We start from the raw sequence: 26,332 nt of genomic DNA on the forward strand, positions 1-26,332 counted from the left end.
GTCTGCCTTTCTTGCTGGGGAGTCTATTTCGTCCTTTTTATTGGTCCCTTTCTCTTTCATAAGGATCTCCGATATTTTTGGGGCCTTGTGGGACCATCACATTTCTTTTTGTCAGGATTTTGAGTGAAAAATCTTAATTAGGTTGGATGATTATTTCTTATTCTTAATATTAATTTCTTATTTAGTTTGTAATTTTATTTTATAATTAGTTGTTAATTATTACTAGACAAGGAAATCTTAGTTTTGATGAACAAGAAAACTAGTTTATAAATAAGATATTTGGCTTGTTATTCAAGATGAGCAAATCACTTGTAAGAGACCAGTGAGAGTTAAGTATTGAGTGTAATTGAAACTTGGATTTAGAGAGAGAATATTAGATTTAGCAATTGGATGTAAACTTTATTATATTGTGATATTTTTTCTCCATCATCGTGACAGTCATGATTTTTTCTCTTCTTGGATTTTTCACGTAAAAATTTCTTATGTTTGAGTGTAGTTGGATCATCTTGTGTTTTTTCTCATCTTATTTTTTTCTTCAACAAATGATTTTTTTTTATCTCTTTTACAGGGATCTTTGGTATTTTTTTTATAATTTTAAATATAAAAAATTATAAAAAATAATTATTCAATTTAAAAATAAAAATAAATTTCATAATGCATTCAAACAAACATAAAAGTATGTTTTATCATTCATGAACTATGGCTTATAAATTAAAAGTAAATAACAAATTTTAAAAAAATAATCAAATATAATATAATTTATAAAAAAAATTCACTTCATCATTCTCTTTTTCTATGATCTCATTGGCATCTTTATCAAAGAGTATGGTCTCCTACTCTAGTTTAATTTTTTTTCTTGTAAATAAAAATTATTAAAAAGTTTCAAAAATAGGGACGTGGAGATGAGTGATTGATGATGATGAATCTCAATCACTTAGATACTGACTGATGCTTAAGATAATAAATGATTTTATTGGATAATAATTTAGGTAAAAAAATAGATCCTATATTAATGATTTGATTTAATATTTTCTATCGGATAATAGTGATTTAGACAAAATATAGATACTAACTTACGGTTAAGATAATATTTGACATTACTTTATATAGATATGAGTTTTGTTATTTTTTCGTACATCATTCTCCTAAAAATTTAATATAAAATTAGCCTTAATATCAAATCAATCCATTTCCATCCACTTTCGTGGCTACAGTGTGAAAATGTACCAAAAACTTGACTGACTTCATCTCAGCCTTCTGGACAAGAAAATTCATAACATCCCCATTCACGCCTCTTTCCTCTCGACCACAGAAAGAACTTTAAATTTCTAACTGATGAAGCTGGACCATTTCCCCTCATAGAGGCATTTCACTATCAAGATAATGTATTCCTTGTTTGTTTCTAGGGAAAATCCCATGTCCACATTTCAGGGTCAGTTTCAGGCATTTTAGGGTCAGTTTGATTGGCTTTTTTTTTTTTTTTATAAAAAATAATTATTTTTCACCCAAATTTCACTTTTTGGGGTATTTGATTGGTTAAATTTTTCATGAACACGTGTCCCTCTTTTCTTACTTTTGCTGAAATTTGTTTTTTCATGGGGGATAGATTTTTTTTTTTTTGTAAGTGTGTGTGGAGGGGGGGGGGGGGTTAGATTTGATTTCCATGAAAATGAAAAACCCATGTTGACTACCATTGCTCACCACTCACCACATTGGCTTTCCCCTTCCATCATTGGCGGTTGCAACGACCATCGATGAGTAGTGGAGAAGATGATGGAAGCGATGGTAGTGGCGATGACAATGACAGTAGAGAAGACGATGGCAGAGGGCAGTGCACTACAAAAAATCAACATTTTAGTGACGAAAAATTTTATCGCTAAAAAATTTAGTGACGAGTACCTTTCTGTTGCTAAAAAAAGCATTGCTGAAATTTAGCGACGGGAGTATTTTAGTAACGGAATCAGCGAAGGGGATTGTACCCGTCGCTAATCAGAGACAGAATTAGGGACAGGGTTGACCTCGTCGCTAAATTTTAATTTTTTTATTTAATTTTTTTTATTTTTTAGTGACGAGGTTGACTCCGTCGCTAAATTAAAATTTTTTATTTAAATTTTTAGCAATGGGTTGACCCAATTGTTAAATTTAAATTTTTTTATTTAATTTTTTAGCGACGGGATCAACCCCATCGCTAAATTTTAATTAATTAATTAATTAATTTTTTATTTTTTAGCGACAGGATTGACCCCGTCGCTAAATTCAACCCCAAAATTCAAAATTCAACGCGCGCCAGGCCCCAACCACCCCTCAGTACGCCACGTGGCAGCATTGGGATAATACTCTCAACCCCTCAGTGTGCCACGTGGCAGCATTGGGATAATACTCTCAACAATTATCTCATGCTCTTAATCAGATTCGAACCCCAACCTCTCATAACCAAGTTTCGCACGCGACCCATCCGATCTGGAAGTCTCCTTGTTCATTGATGTATATAAAATATATTTATACTATTATCTTTTAAATATTTCAAAATTATATTTATACATCAAAATTTTTCAAACTTATTTAATGATATTAATTTTAATATTTAATGTTAGTAAAGGGAAATGAATATTAATTTTAATTTTATTTTGTTATTAATTTAAATAAAACTTTATTAATTATTATATTAGCAGTTAAAAATTATGTTTTTATTTTGATTTTAATTTTAAAATATTTAAAAAATTATTAGTTTAATTTTTACTAATATTAATGTTAGTAAAAATTATTGTGATATGTTTAAATGTAAAATTTTTAATTTTTTATTTAATTTTTTTTTATTTTTTAGGGACGGGTTGACTTATCGATAAATTTTAATTCTTTATTTAATTTTTTTTTATTTTTTTATCTATGGGGCCCGTCGCTAAATTTTAATTCTTTATATATTTATTTTTTATTTTTTAGTGATGATTGACCTATTGCTAAATTTTAATTTTTTTATTTAATTTTTTTTATATTTTAGCCACGACCTCGTCGCTAAATTAATTTTTTTTTTTAATTTTTAGAGATAGGAAATACTTCGTCGCTAAATTTTAATTTTTTATTTATTTATTTTATTTTTTAGCGACGGGGTGACCCATCGCTAAATTTTAATTTTTATTTATTTATTTTTTTACTTTTTAGCTAGGAGAGTGACCCCATAGCTAAATTTTAATTTTTTATTTAATTTTTTTATTTTTATTTTTTATCGACGATTTTTTTTTTAATTTTTGGCGACGAGGTGACCCATAGCTAAATTTTAATTTATTTATTTATATTTTTTTTACTTTTTAGAGACGGGAGTGACCCGTCGTTAAATTTTAATTTTTATTTAATTTTTTTTATTTTTTTAGTGATGGAGTCACTTCCATCATTAAAAAATAAAAAAAAATAAATAAAAAAATTAAAATCTATTGATGGGTTAACCCTGTTGCTAAAAAAAAAAATAAAAAAAAAATTCAAATTCAGTGTCGGGGTTACTCTCGTAACTAAAAAATAAAAAAAATTAAATTAAAAAAATAAAGTTTAGCGACGGATCTTCCCCGCCGTTAAAAAATAAAAAAAATTAAATAAAAAAATTAAAATTTAGCCACGGGTTGACCCCATCACTAAAAAATAATAAAAATTAGATAAAAAATTAAAATTTAGCAACGGGATTACTCCCGTCTCTAAAAGATAAAAAAAAAATAAATAAAAAAATTCAAATTCGCTAAAAAATAAAACAAATTTAAATAAAAAATTAAAATTTAGTAACGGGATTTCCGTCGCAAATTCCGTCGCTAAATTTAATGACCGGTATTCCGTTGCCAATTCCGTTGCTAAATTAAAAAAATATTTAAAAAATTAGCGATGGAATAATTCTGTCTCTAAATTCCGTCACTAAATATGATTTTTCTTGTAGTGTGGCAAGGGCGATGGCGATAGCGACGATGGCATGGGGCAATGGCAGTGAGCAGTGGCTGAACGACGATGGCAACGACGGTTGTGGCTAAAGTTTCTAGGCTAGTAGATTATTTTGATTATTTTTGTATATGTATATTTGATTTATTTTTTGAATATGCGTATATTTGATTATTTTATGTAGTTGATTATTGATTTATGTATTTGATTACAGATTATCTATATGTGTGTATGTGATTATTTTTATGAAAAATAATGGCAATCAAACATCAAAAGTTAAAAGAAGTATAATAATTTTTAGGAAAAAAAATTAAGCCAATCAAACGGCTTCACTTAACATTTTTTCTAAAATTTAATTCTAAATAATTCAATTATCTAAAAAATATTTTGTTTCCATGTTAATTTCATATTTGTAATCAAACGCACCCTTTAGTGTATTTCTCTTTTCTCACGCATTGATCAGTTCATGTTAGAACCCATCACGTTAGTTCATAGTGATGAGGGAATATTTACAGGGGGCAATTTTACTGTACTACCCCTGGGAGGTTACCATTAACTCGGAGCCATGTGTGCCAGTAAAGACCAATATGCGATCGCCATGTGTCAAGACTTAGGAGCTCCGTTTATCTTTATAATCTTTATTATGATTTTGAACTGGAAAGAGATAAAGAAGAAGATTAAGTCAACCAATGATATCTTTAAATATCCCAAGAATTATCTCTATTAGGGAAGATTATATTTTCTCTCCATGGAAAGAGGATCAACCTCTCCTTTTGAAATATATCTTATCTCCTAAGGGAAAGGCCACGGGACATCTATAAATAGAGGGCAACCTCTACAGGTATGGGGATCGGATTCCTAAGGGACTCTTCTTTTGTGATCTTCCATGATTATTATACTCCTCGAAAACCCTATGAACTGACTTGAGTGTCGGAGGGATCACGGGGAGCAAGTCTCCACCCTTTTTGCAGGTACTTGGTTCGAGACAGAAGAAGGTGATCGGCTCCGCATCATCACATAGTTATGCAAAAATATATGATTAGATAAATGTGTTTGTTTATCTAATTCATGAAAAAAACCTAATTCATGAAGAGCGACAATCAAACCTTGTCATGATTTTTTTAGACACTCAATTAATTAGAACCAATTAGAATTATTATTCACTTAATAAGAATATAATAATTGGTTCTGAAAAATGGACCAAAAAAAAAAATAAGAATAAATCAATGTTAATTTAGTTTTCTTGTTTTTTTGAAAATTAAAACTGGTTTCATATTGAACAAAAATAAACGTATTTTTTTATTTTTTATAAAAAAGAAAACAAAACAAAAACAAAAACAAAAACAAAAACTAAAACTAAAAATAAAAAATAAAAATTATTTTTTACATGTAAACCTAAATCTTTAAGGTTTGCAGCCTTAAAAAGATTTATGATTCGTAATACTCCTAGCTAGACTGCCATGATTAAAAGTTGTAGTTTTTTTGGATGGTTTGTCTGCATCACGTCATTCATTGAAGAGGGAATAACGTATGGAGGGAGAAATTTATCCTTGTGGATTTATCATGTATTATTGGGCGGGGCAAAATACATAAATATGCCTTCTAACTTTTCTTTTGTAATCATTTGACCCCCTTAACTTTAAATGAATTTATCATGTTCTTAAATTTTCAATTTTGCTACACTCACACATCTCATCTCTTATAATTGGGTGTGCATGACTTACATGTGCTTTGTAAAACCCTAAACATAAGTTCTAGAATGCAATTTTCTCTTCACCCTTGTTGTATTCATCTGTCGGTAAGGTTTTCCCCCTATGAACCCTTCTCATCATATTCATTCATCCGTTCGATTGCTTGGTATAGGTACTCTTGATGCTCAAAGCTTAGCTCCAATGTTGATTCACAACTCCAATTGGTTGAACAGGTAAACCGCCAAGCTGCTCGATCTTTAGTGGTTGGTGTTCGGTGCTCGACACTTGGTGTCATCGTCAATTAAGAACTTTGATTGCTCATTGTCGACGTCAAATCGTCACAACCTTGCCTCCATTGATTCCTAATTTCTTGGTGCCACTATTGATTCAGCATAAAAGGGTATGATTCATCTTAAATCATTTTCATTTTTTTGCTATTTCTTGGTCTTATTTTTGATGAATCTCTTATTGCTTCGTTTTGAGTTGTTCACTAGCACCGATGAAAAGAAAATTGGTGCCAGCGAATTAATTGAATGATACTTAATTGGAAAAATCTCTCTCTATGTGTATCTCTTTGTTTGACGATCTCTATGTTTCACAAAAGGAAAACCAAGTTCTTCTTTGTTCATTATTGTTTTGAGTTTCTCTTGAGTTTTTGTTATACATCAGTGTTTTGATGTTTGTTAGCATATATTGACGATTTGGGGTAATAATTTATTAGATTTTATTGAATGTGTTGTTGGTCTCCAATTAAATTTATTTTTGTTTATTGTATTATTTAAACATTATGAAAAGTGATTGCACATGGCTAAGAAGTTGTAAGGTTAAGGTAGACATGGCCAAAATTGAACCGGACCGGCGGTTCGAACCGGAATCGGACCGGCCGGAACCGGACCCGGAACCGGCCGAACCGGAACCGGAACCGGACCGAACCGGCGAAATTCGGTCCGGTTCCGGTTCAAGGTTCCGGAGAACCGGAACCGCCGGTTCCGCGGAACCGGCTGTGCCCCCCCTCCCCCGTGGCCCCCCCCCCCGTGCGGCCGTGGCCTCCCCCCGTGCGGCCGTGCACCCCCCCTCCCCCCCCTCCCCCAACGGTCCAATTTTGGACCGTTGGCCCCCCCCCCCAACGGTCCAAAATTGGACCGTTGGCTGCCACCCCCAGCCAACTTTTTTTTTTTTTTTTAAATTTTATAATTCCTATCTATATATACCCCTCCCTCCCCCACTCATTTTTCACACTTTCTCTCTCTCTCTCTCTCTCTCTCTCTCAAGTCTCAAGCTATTATTCTCTCAATTTTGTCTCTCATTTAATATTTTAATTTCAATTTCTTCAATCTTCTCATTTTGTTATTTATCAATTTATTCAATTATATTGTTAATTATTTATTACTTGTTACTATATTATTTTATCATTATTATATTTTTTTATTATCATACTTTTTTCAAAAAAATGGCAAGTGAAGGTAGAAATGTTGAAAATGTTGAGTTTGAAGCTCAAAATTTTCAAACACAAGAGAGTGAAACTCAACAAAAGGGAGGTGGAAAAATTTCTACTTCTGATATTTTTAATATTCATTTCAAGAAAACACCAAAAGGAGATGGTAAATTTGATGTATCTTGTAATTATTGTAATCAGGTATACAAATTCAAGCAAGGAGGTGGATATGGTACTTTCGCCCGACATTTGCAAACAAAGCACCCGCTCAAGGTTGGATTGAGCCGCGATCAAACACAAATATCCGGGTTTGCTACCTCTTCAAACTCTCCTCAATTATTTCATTATAATGAAGCTAATTGTAGGTCTGGTTTAGCTGAAATGGTAGCAATTGATCATTTATCTTTTAGTTTTGGTGAAAAATTAGGTTTTACTCGATTTTGTCAAAACTTTGTTAATCCTAGTTTTAAATCAATTCCTAGAAATACTTTGAAAAGGAATTTGTTAAAATTGTTTAAAAACTCAAAAATTGAATTGATAACATATTTTCAAAACAATAATATTAATGTTTCTATTTGTAGTGATATTTGGAGTGATCATTGGCAAACTCATTCATATATGGGTATTACTTGTCATTGGGTTGATGAAAATTATGTTTTACAAAAAAGAATTCTTGCGTATCGATGTTTTGATGAAAGTCATAATGCTGAAAATATTTGTAGATTAATTCAACAAATTTTACAAGAATATAGATTAGTTAATAGAATTTTTTCAATTTCTTTTGATAATGCATCGGCTAATACTGCTTCTATTAATGAATTGAAAAGAATTTGCCAACCAAATTTTGGTGGAAGATTTTTTCATGTTAGATGTGCATGTCATGTTTTAAATTTATGTGTTCAAGATGGTATTAAGTCACTTAATTCTTATTTAGATCCAATTAGAAATGTTATTTCTTATATTTGGGTACACCCTCGAACTGCAAAAGCATGGGCACATTTTTGCACCTCCAATGGTCAAACCCCAAAACGTTTTTCAAAAGATGTCCCTACTCGTTGGAACTCAACTTTTAAATTACTTAATCAATCTTTTGAATATAAAGATTTATTGTGTTCTTTTGCAGCAAATTATATTCCACAATATCCTATTTTTCCAACTATGTGGAATGTTTGTAGTTCAATTTTGAATATTTTACGAATTTTTAATGATGCTACCCATACACTTAGTAGTGTTTATAAACCAACTTCACATCAATTTTTAATAGAAGCAATGAATGTGGCCGGTGTATTAATGGAAGGAATTAATGTTGAAGAAATTTGTCATGCTGTTTTAGAAATGAGAGAAAAATGGTTACGTTATTATCAATTTATTCCTGAAATTTTTCTTGTTACTATGGTATTTGATCCTAGGTGTAAATTTGATGGTTTAATTGAGTGTTTGTCTAACTATTATTCGTTGTTAGGATTAGAAAATAATAAAGAAATTGATGTGAATATTATAATTTCTAAGGTTAGAACTTTATGCAATCAATTATATGAAGCATATGTTATTGCTCTAGTAGTGAAGAATCATTTCCATCCATGGCTCCGCATTCCTCTTCTTCCCAACCAATGAAATGGGGTCATAAATTTTTAGATCAAAAGAGGAAAAAACCTAGATCGAGCTCACATTCGGAGCTCGAAACTTATCTAACCACAGTTTTTGAGTTTGGTGATGATACAGGTTTAAATTTTGAAATTTTGGAGTGGTGGAAAAGGTACAAGGAGACATTTCCAACTCTTGCAATTATTGCAAGTCAACTTCTTGCAGTTCCAGCTTCAACTGTAGCCGTTGAACAAACATTCAGTAGTGGAGGCAACATTTTGGACGAAAGAAGATCAAGATTGGCTCCAGAATCATTGGAAGCTCAAGTTTGCCTCGATGATTGGGAAAGAGCTAACATGCGACGTCAAGAAGAACTTATCCATTCATCATCATCTGACGAATGGGTTAATGATGATTCAACAACGGCGACTTCCGACTCCAATGAAGATGCGTAGGATCCAAGTCCATATTTTATTTTTTTTCACATTTGTAAAAATTAATTACTTGTATTACATTTTTGTTGTAATTATTTTTTAATGAAATTAAGTCTAATTCTATTTTTTATTTTTTATTTTTCACATTTGTAAAAATTAATTACTTGTATTACATACTTGTTTAGTTGTTTTAATTATTTTTAATGAAATTATTACTTATATTTCTTCAATTTTTAGTAGTGTTTTTTTATTAAAAATATGGTTGAGAATATTTATATTTACAATTACATTTAACAATTAAAAATCGAAACCAAACCGAACCGAACAACGGAACAAGGACCAAAATTGAATACAACAATATTTAAAAAAAATTAAAAAAATTCGGTTTGAACCGGAACCGGAACAGTTGACCGAACCGGCTCAAACCGTTGACCGAACCGGTCCAAACCGTTGACCGAACCGGCACGAACCGGAACCGGAACCGAACCGTCCCAAACTGCCCTTGGGCGGTTCGGTTCAGGTTCAAAGATTTCTTGAACCGGAACCGGCGGTTCATGAACCGGAACCGGCGGTTCATGAACCGTGGCCATGTCTAGGTTAAGGTGGAACCATGGGAAACTTTTGTAATTGATTATGGTATGAAGAGTTATCTTGGGGGATTTCAAAATATAGGCATAGTGGAACCAAATAAGCTTTCATTTTTTGAATTGCAAACACGTGTCAAAGAATTGGGTTATGGCAACCACTTGGACATTTGCTATGGATGGGTTAGAGGTGGTGATGTCTAGCGTTACACTTGAATTAAGAGAGATTATGATGTGATAAATTTCTGTGTGACAACTACAAATTAATGGTGATATTGTAGATGTATTTGTTGAGCATATAATGTTAGATATGAGTCCTTAAGACTAGTTCTTAGTGACACAAAGGGAGTCGATCTTGTAATTATTTAATTATCAATAAAATAACAAGTTTATGTTTTAATTTAAATTGCAATATGGTTTGAATTAAAAACTTATATCTATTAGTATAATAAGGAATGAATATTATCCTTAAGAGTTAAGGATATGAGTAATGATTAATCCATAGTTCATTATACTATAAACAAGTTCTTAACTATAGAGTTCCTATTGTGAATAATAGTAACTTGTAAAGATTAACACATCGTCTTTCTCCTTGTTCAGTATGATATGCTGAAAATAAAGGTTGATGAGTCTTATATTATTCTATATGAGATATGAAAGGAAGATACATGAGTGGGTGCTTGTTATATAAACGAGTTAACTAAACAGGACTATTAATATCGAATCACATGGGTCCTTACTTATGGGTTAATGATTCAATATTAGTTGTGTATATGCAGCTAATCTGTTGAAAAATAAAACGAAAAACAAAAGATCCAATGATACTCAAATACAAGAGATTTTTATGTGAAAAACTCTAAAAGAGAAAAACCAAGGCCGTTTGGACGATAGAAAAAAAATATCACTATGTAGTAAAATTTACAACTACAAAATTCAATATTATCTCTCTAAACCTAAATCCCAATTACACTCAATTCGTAGCTCTCACCGGCCTCAATTACAAGTAATTTTGTACTCCTTGAATAACAAGCCAAACATCATATTTATAGATTGTTTTCCTTGTTCACAAATGCTAAGGTTTCTTTGCTTAACAAGAAGTAGAAACTGACTAATAAATAGAATTACAAACTAAACAAGAAACCAACTAGGAATTGGAAAGAAACTTATTAGGAAATCTTTAAGACTAATTAGGATTTTTCGCTGAAAATCCCAACAAACCACTAGCTCAACGAGAATTCCTAAAAACATTCGTCCATTCTCCAACGACAACCACGTCTATCTATTATCGATAATCACCATGATCTCTATCACCAAGATCACTGTACCCCACCATAAAATGTATAACTACTTAGGCACATACCATTCTAAGATTTTCACGATACAATATTGAAAAATACCTTGCTGAAAAACTATGGTGTAACCCCCACGCTTGGCTTTCTTGGGAGCTCTCCAACCATCGACATTATTTCCACCACACACCTTGCATCACCACCAAACCAATGCCCGTGTGAAAACTTGTGAACCTGTTAGAAGTATCACATCTTCTTTCATGGAAACTTTGGTGGTCTAATGGCATGCCATGAGGATGTATCCATTTCTTTAGAGGACACCTCCATCTCCACAAAATTGAGAGGTGAACTTCTAGCATTACAATCTTTGGGGTCTTTTGCTAAACTTGCTCTGTCAACGTGTCAATCCCTTTTCACATGATCGGATTGTTTGCACTTCCAACTTATTACTTTACTAGATTTTTCAGAGCCTTCAAGAGTTGATTTTTACTTCAATACCTTGTGTAACCCATATTAGATTAAAATATCATTGACTTGTATTTGCCGCAAGCCAAAATTGATATTCCCATCTAACTTTTCAAAATCAAACTTTATCATGCTTGACATATCTTTTGAGTACTAGGCGACTGATAACCAAAGCTTTGATATCACTTATTGAAAAATAAAAGATACAATCGCATTCAAACACAAGATATTTTTACGTGAAAAACCCTAAAAAGAAAAACCACAACCATCAGGACGACAGAGAAAAAATATCACTATGTAGTAAAGTTTATAACTACAAAGTTCAATATTCTTTCTCTAAAGCTAAATCCCAATTACACATAATTCTTAACTCTCACTGGTCTTTCACAAGTAATTTGTACTCCTTGAATAACAAGACAAACATCATATTTATAGATTGTTTTCCTTGTTCACGAAAGCTAATGTTTTCTTGCCTAACAAGAAATAGAAACTGACTAATAAATAGAATTACAAACTTAATAGGAAAACAACTAGGAATAGGAAATGAACTTATTAAGAAATCTTTAAGAGTTAAGTAGGATTTCTTGTTGAAAATCCTAACATATATAGTGCTTAGACCTGAGATGACATAGATGAAACAACATGAATTTGGGTAAAATTGTAAATAAATCATAAAAAATCAACATATTGAAAGTAAAAGAACAATAATCCAATCTAAAATATTAAAAATAAATCAGTAATATATAACCGTGATAAAACAACATGAATTTGGGTGAAATTTATACGCTGCTGCGTGCCAATCTCTTCCTCTTTCTTGTTTATATTCACTGTCCTTAACACAAGAAGCAGCTACTCGCTGCGTTCCGATCTCTTCCTCTTTCTCCTTTATATTCACATAGAAAGCGACTCCACCGTCCTCAACACAGCAAGCTGCTACTCACTGTGTGCCAATCTCTTCCTCTTTCTCCTTTTTTTTTTCTCCATGTGAATATAAGTATATTTCACAAGAAATGAAAGTTTTAAAAATAAAAATAAAATATAAATCCTTCATATTAATTGGTTTCTCTAGCTATGAGGAAAATTAGAGGTCTTATGAATTGAGGGATGGTCAATGGAAGCAAAGTAAGAGAAGAAAAAATAGAGAAGGAAGAAATGAAGGAAGAGAGAAAAGAAGAAGAAACTTGCCATCAAGATGACCAAGGAAAAGTTGGGAGGCTAGGAAAAGCAAAGAAGATATTCTCCAAAGATATCCCAAGGTATTGTTATTCCACTCAAAAGCTCTCACTTCATGACATTTTTGTGTTACATAAGAAATCAGTTTTGAAAAACGTATTTAATTGTATATCTTTTCATTTGCATCTATAGTCATGTATGATCATATTATCATGCTCACCACCAATTAGGCCCGAGATGATGTAGTTGGAGATCTTCCAATAAGTACTTAGTGTGTTGGTTGAGCAAGTTTTCAGAAGTATGTGGCGGATATTGTCATAAATAGCATCTTAAAGTAAAAACTTGCATTTTTCTTTATGGACACATTTCATACACATTTCTCACTTAAAAGGTTCATTTTGTAACTTAAGTTTATCTCCTAAAATATTTAAACGTTTTAAGTGAGATAAGCAGTTCAAAGGAAAATGAAGCTTTTTTAAGTATAGTTTTGAAAGCTTCATTATTTTCTTTTTGTGATATGTCATGCTTTGTATATGTTATGCGTGATTTTATATGACGTAGTAGAATCATGTATAGGTTTATTTTGGTGATAGCAAATGTATCAAGCATGTCAAACCAGTTGTATGAACTTAGTTTTCGTTTAAGCCATGTCATTTTATTTTAGTAGAAATAGATGACTTTTTATATTCATATCTTGAGTTGTAGTGATTTATAAATTTATTTTAAAGACTTTTAAAGATTTTTGCATGAGACTTCCAAAAAAATTCTTTTTTTTTTAAAAAAGAAAAAAACTTGGCATATTAGAATGAATCGAAAATTTAAACTCTTTAATACAAGCTATGAGTTAAATTAGATTTAATCCATAAAAATGAGTGTACATATAAAGATTTTGTCTTGATAAAGTAAACCAAATATAAGAGTTTAGGTAAAAATTAAGATGAGTCCACTAGAAGTAAACATCCCTAAGTGTCACTTAGTGAAATATTTTTTAGTGAATTTAAGGAAAATAAATAATAAGAATAGAAGATCAAGTGAATGAAAGTTTTGAAAGAAAAATAAAATTTACAGGAGTCATCCATGAAGGGCTTACTGGGGAAAAGTTTAAAAAAAATTTAAAATATCCTCAAATTATGACATGAAAACATGCTCTAAAGGAGTGGTGTTTCAACGACATCAAGAAAAAAAAGCAAAAAGCCAAGTCACAAATGAGGGAACAACTAGGGTGCACCTTGGTTGAGCTAGAGTCGCGTCTTGGCTGAGGTGCCCGTGGCCTAGCTGGGGACTCACGAAACTTAGTATAATCTTAATGGATAATTTGATATAGTTTTTTTAATAATATTATAAGTAATCAATATATTTTTTGAAAAATAAAATGTACCTTTATACTTATGTCAAACCTCCAATATTTTTGTGCTTACCAATGCAACAAGCCTTAAGCCCAAGTACACTTCATACAAGTTTTCAGGGCACATATTGTAATACCCCATATCTGTGTGAGGTCATCGCGTAATTTGGGCAAATTTAAAATACAAAAAAGTGGGTTGGATAGTAAAATAGATCATGGGATTGACCAAAGGGAGTGACTCGAACCCTATATGATTAGGAAAAATGGTATAGTATCATCGAGTAAAATAAATTATGATTTTTGGTGAAGAAAGAAATTAGATCAAGAACAGTTTTCGATACAACTGTCGATCGGACTGAGAAAATCGAATCAACGTAGGAGACGTGCAAAAAGTCAACGAATCATGTCAAGGACTAGTATTTTATGTATAGAACAACCTTTAAGTGATTTCGGGTTTAATCGGGTGGATTTAAGATCAAAACGATCAGTTGGGCCTAAGTGCAATTTTTTACATTTGTCCGAGGGAGGTCAAAACGGTAATTTTTTGGAAGTTTCAAGGGAGAAATGGGAAGTACTAATCTTGAGGGTCTTAGTGATGGTTCAGGGAAGATTAGAGGCTTGAAGATAAGGGCCAAAATGCAAAAGAAAATTTTAAGAGAGCCAAACTGCAAATTTTAAAAATTTGCCAAAGCATGGTAGATCTGGCCGCGGATTTGGCCAGAAAATTCGAAAAAAATGGCACCAAATCTCGTCAGGGCATGGCCAAGGACGATCTAGGAGGCATGCGGGAGAAGGTATGGCCGGAAATTAGCCACGTAGGGGTGGGTTTTGGCCAATTTTGAAGCACCAAATCACTCGAGTTTGACGGCAAATCGAGGGAAGCTAATAAGGGGCTTTTGATCTTTGAGGCAAGAGGAGCATTTCTAGTAAGTTTAGTGAATTTTCGAGGTGTTTGGAGGGTGTTTCGAAGGCTGGTCGGAAAAACTGGGTGAACTGTTGCGTCGCGTCTGTAACTGCCCGATCCGGGGCTTTTCCGGTGGCCTTTCGGCCTGAAACTAGTGGCATCATGATCGACTAGAGATGGTCTTTCGATCGGTGTAAGGAAATCGGGCATCAGAACATCACCGACGATCGAAAAAATGAAGAAGACGACCGGCGCGTGACTGTCACGCGCCAGCCGAATCCTCCAGCCCACTCACCCGCGTGTGGGGCGCGTGCCACATATGTATTTTCTGATTTTTTTTTGTAAAATTATTGGAAAATTATTTTATGTATAGTTATGTAAAAATAATTGAGAAAATAGTTGTGTAGATAATTATTTTGGATTATTAGTGATAAAAAATAGGAGAAAAATGAGAAAAGTGAGAAAATTAAGGAGAAAATTATATTTTGATGATTAGGGTACCTTGCAGCTTGAGGTGAAGTGAGTCGTGCGAAGTTCAAGCTGGGCACGCAAATTGAGGCATACCGTGCTTTTCAAGAAAAAATTGAATTGTGTCTAAATGTGAGTGGTTCTATCGAAAAACTCGTTTGTGGCATATGAATGGTTTACTGTGAGTGTTCATCCCCATGACTAGGTTTATTGTGATGGTTGTCCAAACGATTATTTATACATGTATTAAATTTCGTACGGTAAATTGCATACATTGAGATGTTGATTTTATGTCATGCATGTTATGATTTTCGGCATTGGCATGTTATGTGTTGTCCATGTGGGACGTGGGTTGTTAACCTGTGATGTAGTCTCGAGTGATAGCACTCGGGATGCGCACTAGGAATTAATGCTATGTGACCCACTTGGGATGGGGCTGAGACGGACTTCACCCTACGGTACTCAAGTGGTAGGGCTGAGAATAGACACCACCCCGGTTGTTGGCTCAAATGGTGGGGCTGAGAGTGGACACCACCCCAGGTTCCTTTGAGCAATAGCATTGATTCTGAGGTGTCGTTGATTCCGGGGATAGTGCTGATGTGATACTCTTGGGGCTAGGATTGCGTTTGTAATACCCGGGAAATTATTAAGGGTATAAATAATATTTGATGAAGGGCATAAATGGAATTTGCAAAAAAATGAGACTATATAGGGTACACTAACGCAACTTTGGACGACCGAATTAGTCAGAGGGAGTACCCTGGACCCTAGATAGCCAAGGAGAATGGTATAGTATCGACAAGTAATACGAGGTATGATTTATGGCACCGAAAGAAATTGGATCGGGAACGGTTCCCGGTACAGCTAAAAAGGTAGCTGTGATTTAGGTTGAAATACCGAATTAAAGTAGGGGCAATCGGGAAGTCAATGGAACCCCGAGGAAGTTCATATTTGGTATGTAGAGTAACCTTTCGGTAGTTTTTTGAAGAAACAAAAGGGTTTGTAGCCAAAACGAAGATTCGGGCCTAAGTGCAGTTTTTCGAAATTGACAGAGGGAGGTCGAAACGATGTTTTTTTCGAAATTTTCAAGGGAATGTTTTAGGATATTTCGAAGGGTTATAAAGGTCTTTAAAGAGAAGTTTAGTTTTGAGCCAGGGGCAAAATCGTAATTTTTGAGGTTCGGGTAAAAGTATAATTTACCTAAAAATTAGGGGCATTAGCGTAATTAGTCCATTTTTAGGGACTAAAATGCAATTAAAAATTAGTCCGGGGACCATGTTGAAAAGGGTCTATGTGCAATTATCCAAAAGTTCGGGCCAAAGTGTAATTATTGAAACCTTTTTATTAAGGGCATTTGAGAGATTTAGGAAAAGCCTCATAAATGACTTTAGAGATAAAGATGAAGCCTCATGATGACATTAAAGATAAGATGAAGGCTTATGATGACTTTAAGGGTAAGATTTAGACAAGATTTGATTGGATATGAATTGATTTGGATAAGATTTGATTCGGATAACAATGATTGCAGAATATCGTAGAAGATTTGGTAATGATTGCAGAATATCTTAGAAGATTTGGTAATAATTATATAATATCTTGAAAGATTTGGTAATGATTGCAGAATATCTTAGAAGATTTGGTAATGATTATATAATATATTAGAAGATTTTGGAATGATTGCAAAAGATATTAGAAGATTTTGAAATGATTACAAAAGATATTAGAAGATTTGGAATGATTTACAATGATTATAGAAAATCTTAGAGGATTTGGAATGATTGAAAAAGATTTTGGAAGATTTGAAATGATTGCAGAATATATATTTCTTGGTGGCTAAGTTTCCAAAACCTATAAATAGAGGTTCATAATCAAAGGTTTCTCATTCGAAATTGTGAGAAGTTCGTGCTAGACAAGAGTGCTTCGAGTTTAGTGGATAGAAGGCTTTTTAAGCATACGCGAAGCATCACATGCGCAAAGCACTTGAGCAGCACGTGAGGACGTGTAAGGAGGTGGTTTGGTTAAAAGACTCGAGGAGTTGCACGAAAATTGAGATTGGGCACAAGATTCGAAGTGTTCTGAGTTTCGTTCAATGTGAGTCTTCTACCGAAAAACTTGGTTTTAAGTTGTGAGTGTTCTACCGAAAAACTTGGTTTTAAGTTATGAGTGTTCACCCCCAAAACTTGATTTATTGTACTTGTTCTATTTGAACATGTGTGTGATTTCATGCAAAATAGTTTTGTGCATTGAAATGGTAACCGGTGACGGTTGGTTTTTATGAGGGAGGTTCATCCCTAAATGTTTTGAACTGGTGCATTGCATTTTATAAAATATTGTTTATATGATGCATTGAATTGTAAAATATGGCATTGTCTTGAGTTTTGTGTGTACGTATGGAATGTCAGTCTCGGATGTTGTCTGAATAGTGTAGCCATAATTTTCCAAGGGCGTGACGGAATAATAGGGGTATTTGATGCTAGTGTGCAGGTCAGGATAGCCGCCTTGGTTTTTGTGCCAGATCGTTTGGTCAGGGAAGTTGCACTAGGACGACTAGGTGGTCCATACAGTGTTGTTCATGTGGGATGTCAACCTAGGATGTTGTTTGGATAGTGTAGCCGTAATTCTCCAAGGGCGTGACGAAATAATAGGGGTATCTGATGCTGGTGAGCATGTCAGGATAGCCGCCTTGATTTTCATGCCAGGCCGTTTGGCCAGGGATGTTGCACTAGGATGACTAGGTGGTCCATGTGAAATTTTGGAGTTGGGATTGTATGGTGGTTCCTGGATGCTTAAGGTGGGAACGTATTCTGGTGAGATGCGTTGGCAGCCCCATTTAAGCTAGAATCGCGTCGTGTCGTCGAGTCGGTATGGTGGCATAGCTTTTAGAGAGATTGCTCTTTTCCCGTGGTAGGGTTAAGCGCTGGGGATTCTCTTGAGCTAGAGCTTACCGGGTGTATTGGTTTATTTCATGTATTGCATTCATTCATGAAAAATGTGATTTTGAACTCTCACTTAGATGATTCAGCATCTAATTTGGACTATGTTCCTAGAATATTCAAACGTTCCAGGTGAAGGCAACGGTGCAAAAGGAAAGGAAATTGCCGAGGAGTGATGGCGACTAGTTGATAGTTTACATTATGTCCTTTTAGTTATGTTGTTTATTTTGAGAATGTCATGTAAACGTTGGTGCAACTTTATGTTATAAATAAAGTGGTTTCAGTTATGACCTGTTAAGGTTTCGATCTAGCTTCCGCATTTGTGTTGGTGAACCTATCTTAGTTTATTGATGGTTCATAGTTGATATACTGAGAAGGTGTAACGAGATCTTCGGGGAATGGTTTATGTTGAGTTTCTGTTGTTTATTTGAAAAAAAAAAAATATATCCCCAGAATCTTACATTACGTAACGCCCTCCCGGGAATTGGGGTGTTACAGCGTTGGGTTTTGGAATGCTTTCGAGTAGGAACGTAATGCCTAACAATGATAATGGGGTGATTCCCGGTTCATATGTCGAGGTTGTCCTTCTCAAGCAGGATTGGTTTGCCAATGGGTCAGTGTGGTCGTGTCGCCTTTAGAGATATTGCATTTTCCCCGGTTAGGGCTAATTGCTGTGTGGGATTCTCTTAGGCTGGGGCATGTCATGATTTGTCGGATTTATGTATGATTTTGCATATCTGCATGAAAATATTTTTGAACTCTCACTTAGATGATTCAGCATCAAATTTGGACTATGTCCCTAGAATATTCAAACGTTCCAGGTGAAAGTAGTGGCGCCAAGAGAAAGAATGTCATTGAGATGTAGCTGCTATGTTTAGTTTTCGTAGGTTTTTGTCTATGATTACGATGTTCAGAGGTTATGTAATATTTTGATATTTTCACGTGAAACATCGATCTGGATATTTAATTGTAAGAGAAATTGGTCGGTTATATATCATTGAGGTTTCGATCTTGCTTCCGCTGATGTGATTGATAATACTTGTCTTAGTCTATTAATTTTTAAATTTTGATATGTTGAGAAGGTATAATTGGGATTGTCGGGAAATGATTATAGACTTATGTTGTGTGTATGATGATATTGAAAAATATATATATATATTCCTGAAATCTCGATGTAATGCACATTCTAGAAAGACAAGGTGTTACACATATTAAGTGGTTGGACCATGATAAGTTGGGATTCGCACTAATAGGTTGTGTGTTCGATTTTTTACCTTGCGCATTGAGGCAAAATCTCTACCGCGATTTACCTTCTTTGTCGAAATCGAGGGCATTAATAACAAGGGACTGCGCAAGAATGATAATCCCAAATAGGATCCGTATAATATGCTAATTTATTTTTGGCCTCTTAAATATGAAAATCTTATTTTTAAGAAAAACACATAAATAGATTATTATGTGTATGACTGAACTCATTGACACATGAAAAGGATGCGACCAAGTGACCCAACAACACATAAATAGATTAGGGAAATTCTATCGCGAACCCGAAAAATTACTCTTCATAACCCATGTCCCATCAAAATTTCTAATAATTTTAAAATACCTATTTTATCCTCCCATAGCCCACAACCAACCTTCTTCTCTGGTCACCTCTCATTGCCGACCATTATCTCGTATCTATCTTTCCCTCCTACATCATATACACACACACACACACACACACATATATATATATATATATATATACAGAGCATGGCCGCGGCCATGCAACTAGCAAGCTCACACACACACCCATATATATATATATATATACACACACAGCAACCAATCACACATGCCTATATATATATATATATATACACTCACAAAAGCATGGCCGTGGCCATGGCAGTCGCAATCGTCGCACCTCACGGTGCGGGAGTTTCAGCAACCCCCGCACCGCGAGGTGCGGGGATTGTTGAAATCCCCGACTGAAATCCCCGACTGCCAGTAGTTGGGAAAGCCAGGTTTCCCCGACTGCTAGTAGTTGGGAAGACTTTTTATATTTTTTTATTTTTATTTTAATTAAAATTTTTATTATAATAAAATAAAATTAAAAAATAATACAAATGAATAATTTTTAAATTTCTGCATTTTAAGTAATTATAATTTAACTAATTTTAAATTTTAAATCATGGTGTTAAATTTTTAATACTTAAAAGAATTTAAAATTAATTAATTTATCTTATTAAATTACTTTAAGATACACATATCTAAAAATTCTATCATCATTTAAAATATATATTTTTTATAATTACATATATTTAAAAAGAATATATTTTAAATGATGATAGGATTTTTAAATTTATCTTATTGAATTAAGTAAATATATATATATTTAAAAAAATTATTTTAAATGATGATAGGATTTTTAGATATGCGTATTTTTAAGTAATTCAATAAAATAAATTTTAATTTTTTTTAAGTATTAAAAATTCAACACTTAATTATAATAATTTAAAATTTAAAATTAGTTAATTTATAATTACTTAAAATACAGATATTTAGAATTTATTTATTTATATTATTTTTTATTTTTTATAATAAAACAAATTTAATTAAAATAAAACCCCCGCACCGGTCGCGGCCATGGAACTTGTATATATATATATAAGTGTGTGTGAGTGTGTATATATATATTTATATAGGTGTGTGAGTGTATTGGTGTGTGTGTGCTGGGTTGCATGGTCGCGACTGCCATGGCCGTGCCATGCTGTGCGTATATATATATATGTGTGTGTGTGAGTGCATATTTATATATTTAGGTGATGGTTGGAGATGAGAGGTGATCGAAAAAGAGAGTTTGCTGTGGGTTGTGGGGGTAAAAGAGGTATATTAAAATTATTGAAAATTTTAATGGGACATGGGTTTTGAAGAGTAAATTTTCGGGTTCTGAATAGAATTTTCCAATAGATTATGACCAATGAGGTCTCCAAATGGGGAAGAGAATTTTGGAATGACATAATTTTCCTCACGTTTTAGGGGTGAACTTCTCTCTCTCTCCCCAAAGTAGCAGAGAGGATTCATGTAATCTGTTTAATTAAGAAGCATTTTCCCAGAAAATGTCGTCTTCATCGTCTCTTACTTTCGCCGTGAGCAGGCAAGAGCCACGACTGGTTGCGCCGGCAACACAGACGCCATGTGAACTCAAACCACTCTCCGACATTGATGACCAGCCGGGCCTTTGGTTTCAAGTACCCGTGATAATGTTTTACAGAAAAAATCCTTCCAAGGATGGAAAGGATCCCGCCAAGATCATCGAAGTAGCACTCGCCGAAACCCTGGTTTTCTACTACCCGTTCTCCGGCAGGCTTATCGAAGCAAGCAACGGGAAACTCGTGGTGGCCTGCACCGGTGAAGGGGTTTTGTTCGTAGAGGCGGACGCCGATATCGAGCTCGAGCATGTCAGCGACCCGCTTCGGCTGGGGTTTCCGTACTTGGCGAAGCTTCTGCAAGATGTTCCCGGCTCCGATGGAATCGTCGGTTGCCCTCTCCTTCTCATTCAGGTATTTTTTTACTATAAAGGAATTGGTCAAAACGATGCCAATAAACCTTACGTTGGTTGGAAGAATCACTGGAAGCCTGAATTGGTCGTTTTGACGGATTCATAGCCATATTAGCATCCTAAGATTTGCTTGATAAACTAATAGAATATTAATGGTTTATACTCTGAATTGAACCAAGAATCTTAAAGAGAGTTGGGTTAATTCGGACCAAACATTATGGCACAAAGTTACAAACTAATGAAACAATACTAATTAATTTGGATTATGATCAACACAGGTGACTCGTTTCCAATGCGGCGGCTTCGCCTTTGCAGTTCGCATGAACCACACCATGAGTGATGCCTTTGGGATAAACCAGTTCCTGATCGCCATTGCCGAGTTTGCTCAAGGGAAAGCAGGCTCCCCTTCGGTTACTCCCGTATGGCAAAGGGAGGTTTTATTTGCCAGAAACCCTCCACGGGTCACTTGCTTGCACAGCGAATTCGAGCCAGAGAGCGACCTCGAAGACCAATCCGACGGTGATGGCAACGAAACTATGATCAACCGATGTTTCTTCTTCGGTCCTAAAGAGATAGGAGCCCTTCGGAGCCATCTCTCCCCGCAGAAACGAACTGGATGCACTAGGTTCGAGATAATTACAGCTTGTATCTGGAAATGCCGCACAACTGCGCTCGGCATTGACCCGAACGAGAGCGTTCGAATTTCATGCACTATCAATGGTCGCGGTAAGGCGGGGCTGGATATACCGAACGGGTACTACGGAAACGTTTTCGTCTATCCGGCGTCGGTTTCGAAGGCCGAAATGGTTTCAAAATACCCACTGGAATATGCTGTGGAGCTGGTGAAGAAGACGAAAAGCCAAGCGATCGACGGCGAGTATTTCAGGTCGGTGGCTGATCTTATGGTGACTAGGGGAAGACCAATGTATACGAGGAAAGGAACCTTCATTGTTTCTCATACGGCACAAATAGGATTAGACAAAGTAGACTTTGGGTGGGGGCAGCCGGTGTACGGTGGCCTGGCTGAGGCCCGCTATCTGATAAGCTTCTTCTCGAGTTTCAAGGACAGTGAAAGAGGAGATGGGATTCTTACGGCGATATGTTTGCCGGGGTCGACCATGCAGAGGTTCGAAGATGAGCTGAAGAAGATCACCATGGAAGCCTTGTGAGATGTGAAGGATCACAATACCCAGCGAGAATTGCGTCCATGCTCTAAAGTAATTGTTGAACATTAATTTAACTTTTTTAGATGCATGTGTTTTGGTTAATGTGTGTGTGTGTAAGTTCAATGTTAATTTATTAGTTGTGGTATTCAAAATATCTTTAGTAAAATTAAGAGACTATATTAATTAGAGAATGATGCAATTGATATTCCACAGCATTAATTTCAGAGTTGCAAAGGAGGAAAATACAAGGTTCTAATATGCTTTTATATTTGACGCTAAGAGAAGGCTAGAGCATGTTTTTTGGTCCCTTACTCCTTCCTTTGATTGTTACATTGTCTTTGATATATCACTTATAAAGTCGATTCTTATGAGATGCCTTTGGGCATCTTTATTGGTATTAACAACCATGGGAGAACAATTTTATTTGGGTGCATGTACACTGCTTCGAAATGATTCGACAAGTGCTTTTTAATGGTTAATGAAGGTAAGAATTCATCTAAATTTTATTTTCATCATTTAGCTCCTCTCATTCTTTATCTTTTTATGCACTCTGGTGTAGACATACTTCAATTTTTTAATTAATTTCATTGTAAATATTTGTATCACTACTGAAAAAGTCACCTGATGATGATTTTTGGGATCGATCACCAAGTGTCACCTCTGCGAATGGACCTCGGGAATCGGACCTCGAACTTGGCGATGTCGGACCTCGGTGATAGGACCTGCAAGACAACGGAGTGGCGGGACTAGGGTCTCCCGGGATGGACTCCGACGCTCAAATCAATAGAGTAAATGCAAGTCGCAATAAATGTAAGAGCTGTAGAACTTGGCGTACCTGATGAGGATTCTTGTCCTTTATATGTAGACCCGTTATGGGGTACCCGGGATAAACCCGTGTTGAGCGGGGGCACGACTCTTGAGAATCTCGGTCAAGGTGGAACGGGTCTTGCGGTCCGGCTCGGATTTCTCGGACTCCGTTCTGGATTGTTGACTTGTCATGTGTCAGTCTCTCAAGCGATCCACCTGGCGGGTAAGACCGTTGGCGCGTAGGGGTATTTTGGTAATTTTAGGTGGTGCCACATCACTTGCCCCCCCACTCCTTGAGCCGAGCTAAGAATCTTGCTAGGTCGAGGAGTAGCTTAATTTTTAAGGTTACTTGACTGTTGATTTTTCTCAAGACACACAAGAGCGTTTTTAAACTTGAGATTAATGCCTAACAACCTCATTTACTACCTTGAAATTATAGGGGGTCCTTGGTTGGAGGGAAAAATTCGCTTGGAGGGAAACATTCATCATTTTGAATTTTCACCCCCTTGGGTTCCCTCTATATAAGCCCTAAGGCCCCACCCCACAATTATCATTTCAAGACAAGCATCCAACTTCTCGAGGTTAGTCTTTCCCCTGTTCTTTTGTTTTTTCATCACTTTTACTGCTCGTTTGCTTTTTCCTTTGCTCTTTTTTTTTTCTTTTTTCTTTTTTTTTTAAAAACTTCTTCTTCCTCGGCCAGGCGATTGCCTGGCCAAGGTCGGCCTAGCTGAGCTCGGCCATGGCCTGGCCAGAGCTCGGCCTCGGCCGAGCTTGGCCATGGCCGAGCTCCTCTGGGGAGCCCCTTGGCCCCCCCTTTTTTATATATATTTATATATATATATATATGATACATATATTTATATGTATATATGCACCAGAGGTCGGCCATGGCCGACCTCCCCTTCCTTTGGGCTTTTTTTTTAATATATATAAATAATATATATGTACCTGGGTGAGCATTGGGTCAGTCATGGCCGACCCTTGAGCTTTTTCCCACTCCCATTATGATTGTTTATTATTATTATTATTATTATTATTATTATTATTATTATTATTATTATTATTATTATTTTGCTAATAATAACAAAATATGCTTTAAAATAAGGCTTAATTCGACTGACCTGTTTCTTTGGTCTCTCTTTGTTGCAGGCGTAGTTCGAGATTTCCCTGGCTAAACTTTGCTGAGCTCCCTTAGACTCGAACCCAGTTGTGGTTTTCCTTCCCTGATCTCTGCCTTCATTCTCCTAGTCAATGGTCTCTTCTTGGCTATTTTTATTCGTAATTTTAGCATGTCTTCGTCATCTGATTCCTCTGAGTCTGAAGCCTCCAAAACTAGCTCTAGTAGTGAGGAATCGAATATCGAGTTATCCAGTCCCTCTCATGGCCCATTTCGTAGGCCTGAAAAACTTAGGAGACCCGAAGAAGCTTCACCTCATCCCTCTTCGGAGTCCTATGTGAGTAGTGATCCCAACTTAGAAAACTTACCCGAGGATCTAACCATGGACCACTCTACCATAACTGAGAAAGAACTGTTTTCCCTCCTTAGAAAATATCACTTTATTCATGATGAGTATTGGTACAGTGAACCCCAAGGTCTAAGGGCTCACCAAGCCCCATATGGTTGTATCACCGTGTACGAGCAAGCCCTCGTTGCCGGCCTCAGGTTTCCCCTGGTGGCCCCCTTAGTTGAGGTATTCTCTGTCGTGGGGTTATGTCTCTCTCAACTGACTCCCAATGGTTGGAGGTGCTTAGTTACCTTCGTTCTCTGTTGTCAAGCTCAAGACATTGAGCCTACCGCCCAACTCTTCTTTCAGATGTTCAAGGTAATCCCTATTAGTAAAGTCGAATCTCGGTTCGCCTTCTCTCCCCTCAATCAGCGTCAGTTCATAGCTGATAACCCCACCTCGGTAAAATGATGGAAGAGTAGATTTTTCTTTGCTGGCTTGAAAGACAGGGGGGTCAGCTTCGGGGTGCCAGTCGAGTGGGCTTTCCAGCCCTCAAAAGTCCGTAATCGAGGGAACACGCAGGGCGAGCTTCATAATATTCAGATCTTGAGGGAGTTGAACCCCATCAACACTCGGGCCTTGATATGTGACCGTACCTTGTACTTGGGGGGTTTATCCACTTACACTTGCTCCGAGCCCAATGTCACTTTGGGTAGTTATTTTTCCCTACTTTCATACGTTTTGACTTGTTGTTTTTCTTGCCACTGATGTCTTGTCTTTGCCTTTGCAGCTGAAATGATGAGTACCGCTTTTATTTGGGGGAAGAACAAAAGAAGACCCGCCGAGGATGAGGGCGCCCTTGCTCCTACGAGGGAAAAGGCTGGTGAGGCAGAGGAAGAGGAAGTTTGCCCCAGAGCGGGCTAGAGCTATAGAGGCTGAGGTGGAAAAGCTTATGGAGGCTAATCATATTCGGGAGGTCGACTATCCAGAGTGGTTAGCCAACGTGGTCCTTGTTTCTAAGGGGTCGGGAAAATGGAGGCTTTGAATTGATTTTAAAGATCTTAATAAGGCCTGCCTCAAGGACAGTTACCCTCTGTCAGGATTGACGCATTGATTAATGGAACAGCGGGATGTCAGCTGATGAGTT

At 35.5% G+C, this 26,332-nt stretch overlaps 1 protein-coding gene across 1 annotated transcript; it reads left to right on the forward strand.

The window, feature by feature from the left end:
- The first annotated feature begins 21,216 nt into the window (after positions 1 to 21,216).
- On the forward strand, positions 21,217 to 23,085 carry LOC127813288 (alcohol acyltransferase 16-like). Its single transcript, XM_052354188.1, has 2 exons — positions 21,217 to 21,768; positions 22,046 to 23,085. Exons 1-2 carry the CDS (start codon positions 21,325 to 21,327, stop codon positions 22,934 to 22,936), a joined length of 1,335 nt encoding a protein of 444 aa, XP_052210148.1. The 5' UTR covers positions 21,217 to 21,324; the 3' UTR covers positions 22,937 to 23,085.
- Positions 23,086 to 26,332: the final 3,247 nt, after the last annotated feature.

The sequence above is a fragment of the Diospyros lotus genome, chromosome 11 (genome assembly GCF_014633365.1).
Source record: "Diospyros lotus cultivar Yz01 chromosome 11, ASM1463336v1, whole genome shotgun sequence".
In the NCBI taxonomy this organism is placed as follows: domain Eukaryota; kingdom Viridiplantae; phylum Streptophyta; class Magnoliopsida; order Ericales; family Ebenaceae; genus Diospyros; species Diospyros lotus.

Coding starts and splice junctions, on each gene's coding strand:
- LOC127813288 (XM_052354188.1), top strand. CDS start 21,325: ATGTCGTCTTCATCGTCTCTTACTTTCGCCGTGAGCAGGCAAGAGCCA. Junction 21,769..22,045: donor GCCCTCTCCTTCTCATTCAG/GTATTTTTTTAC, acceptor TGATCAACACAG/GTGACTCGTTTCCAATGCGG.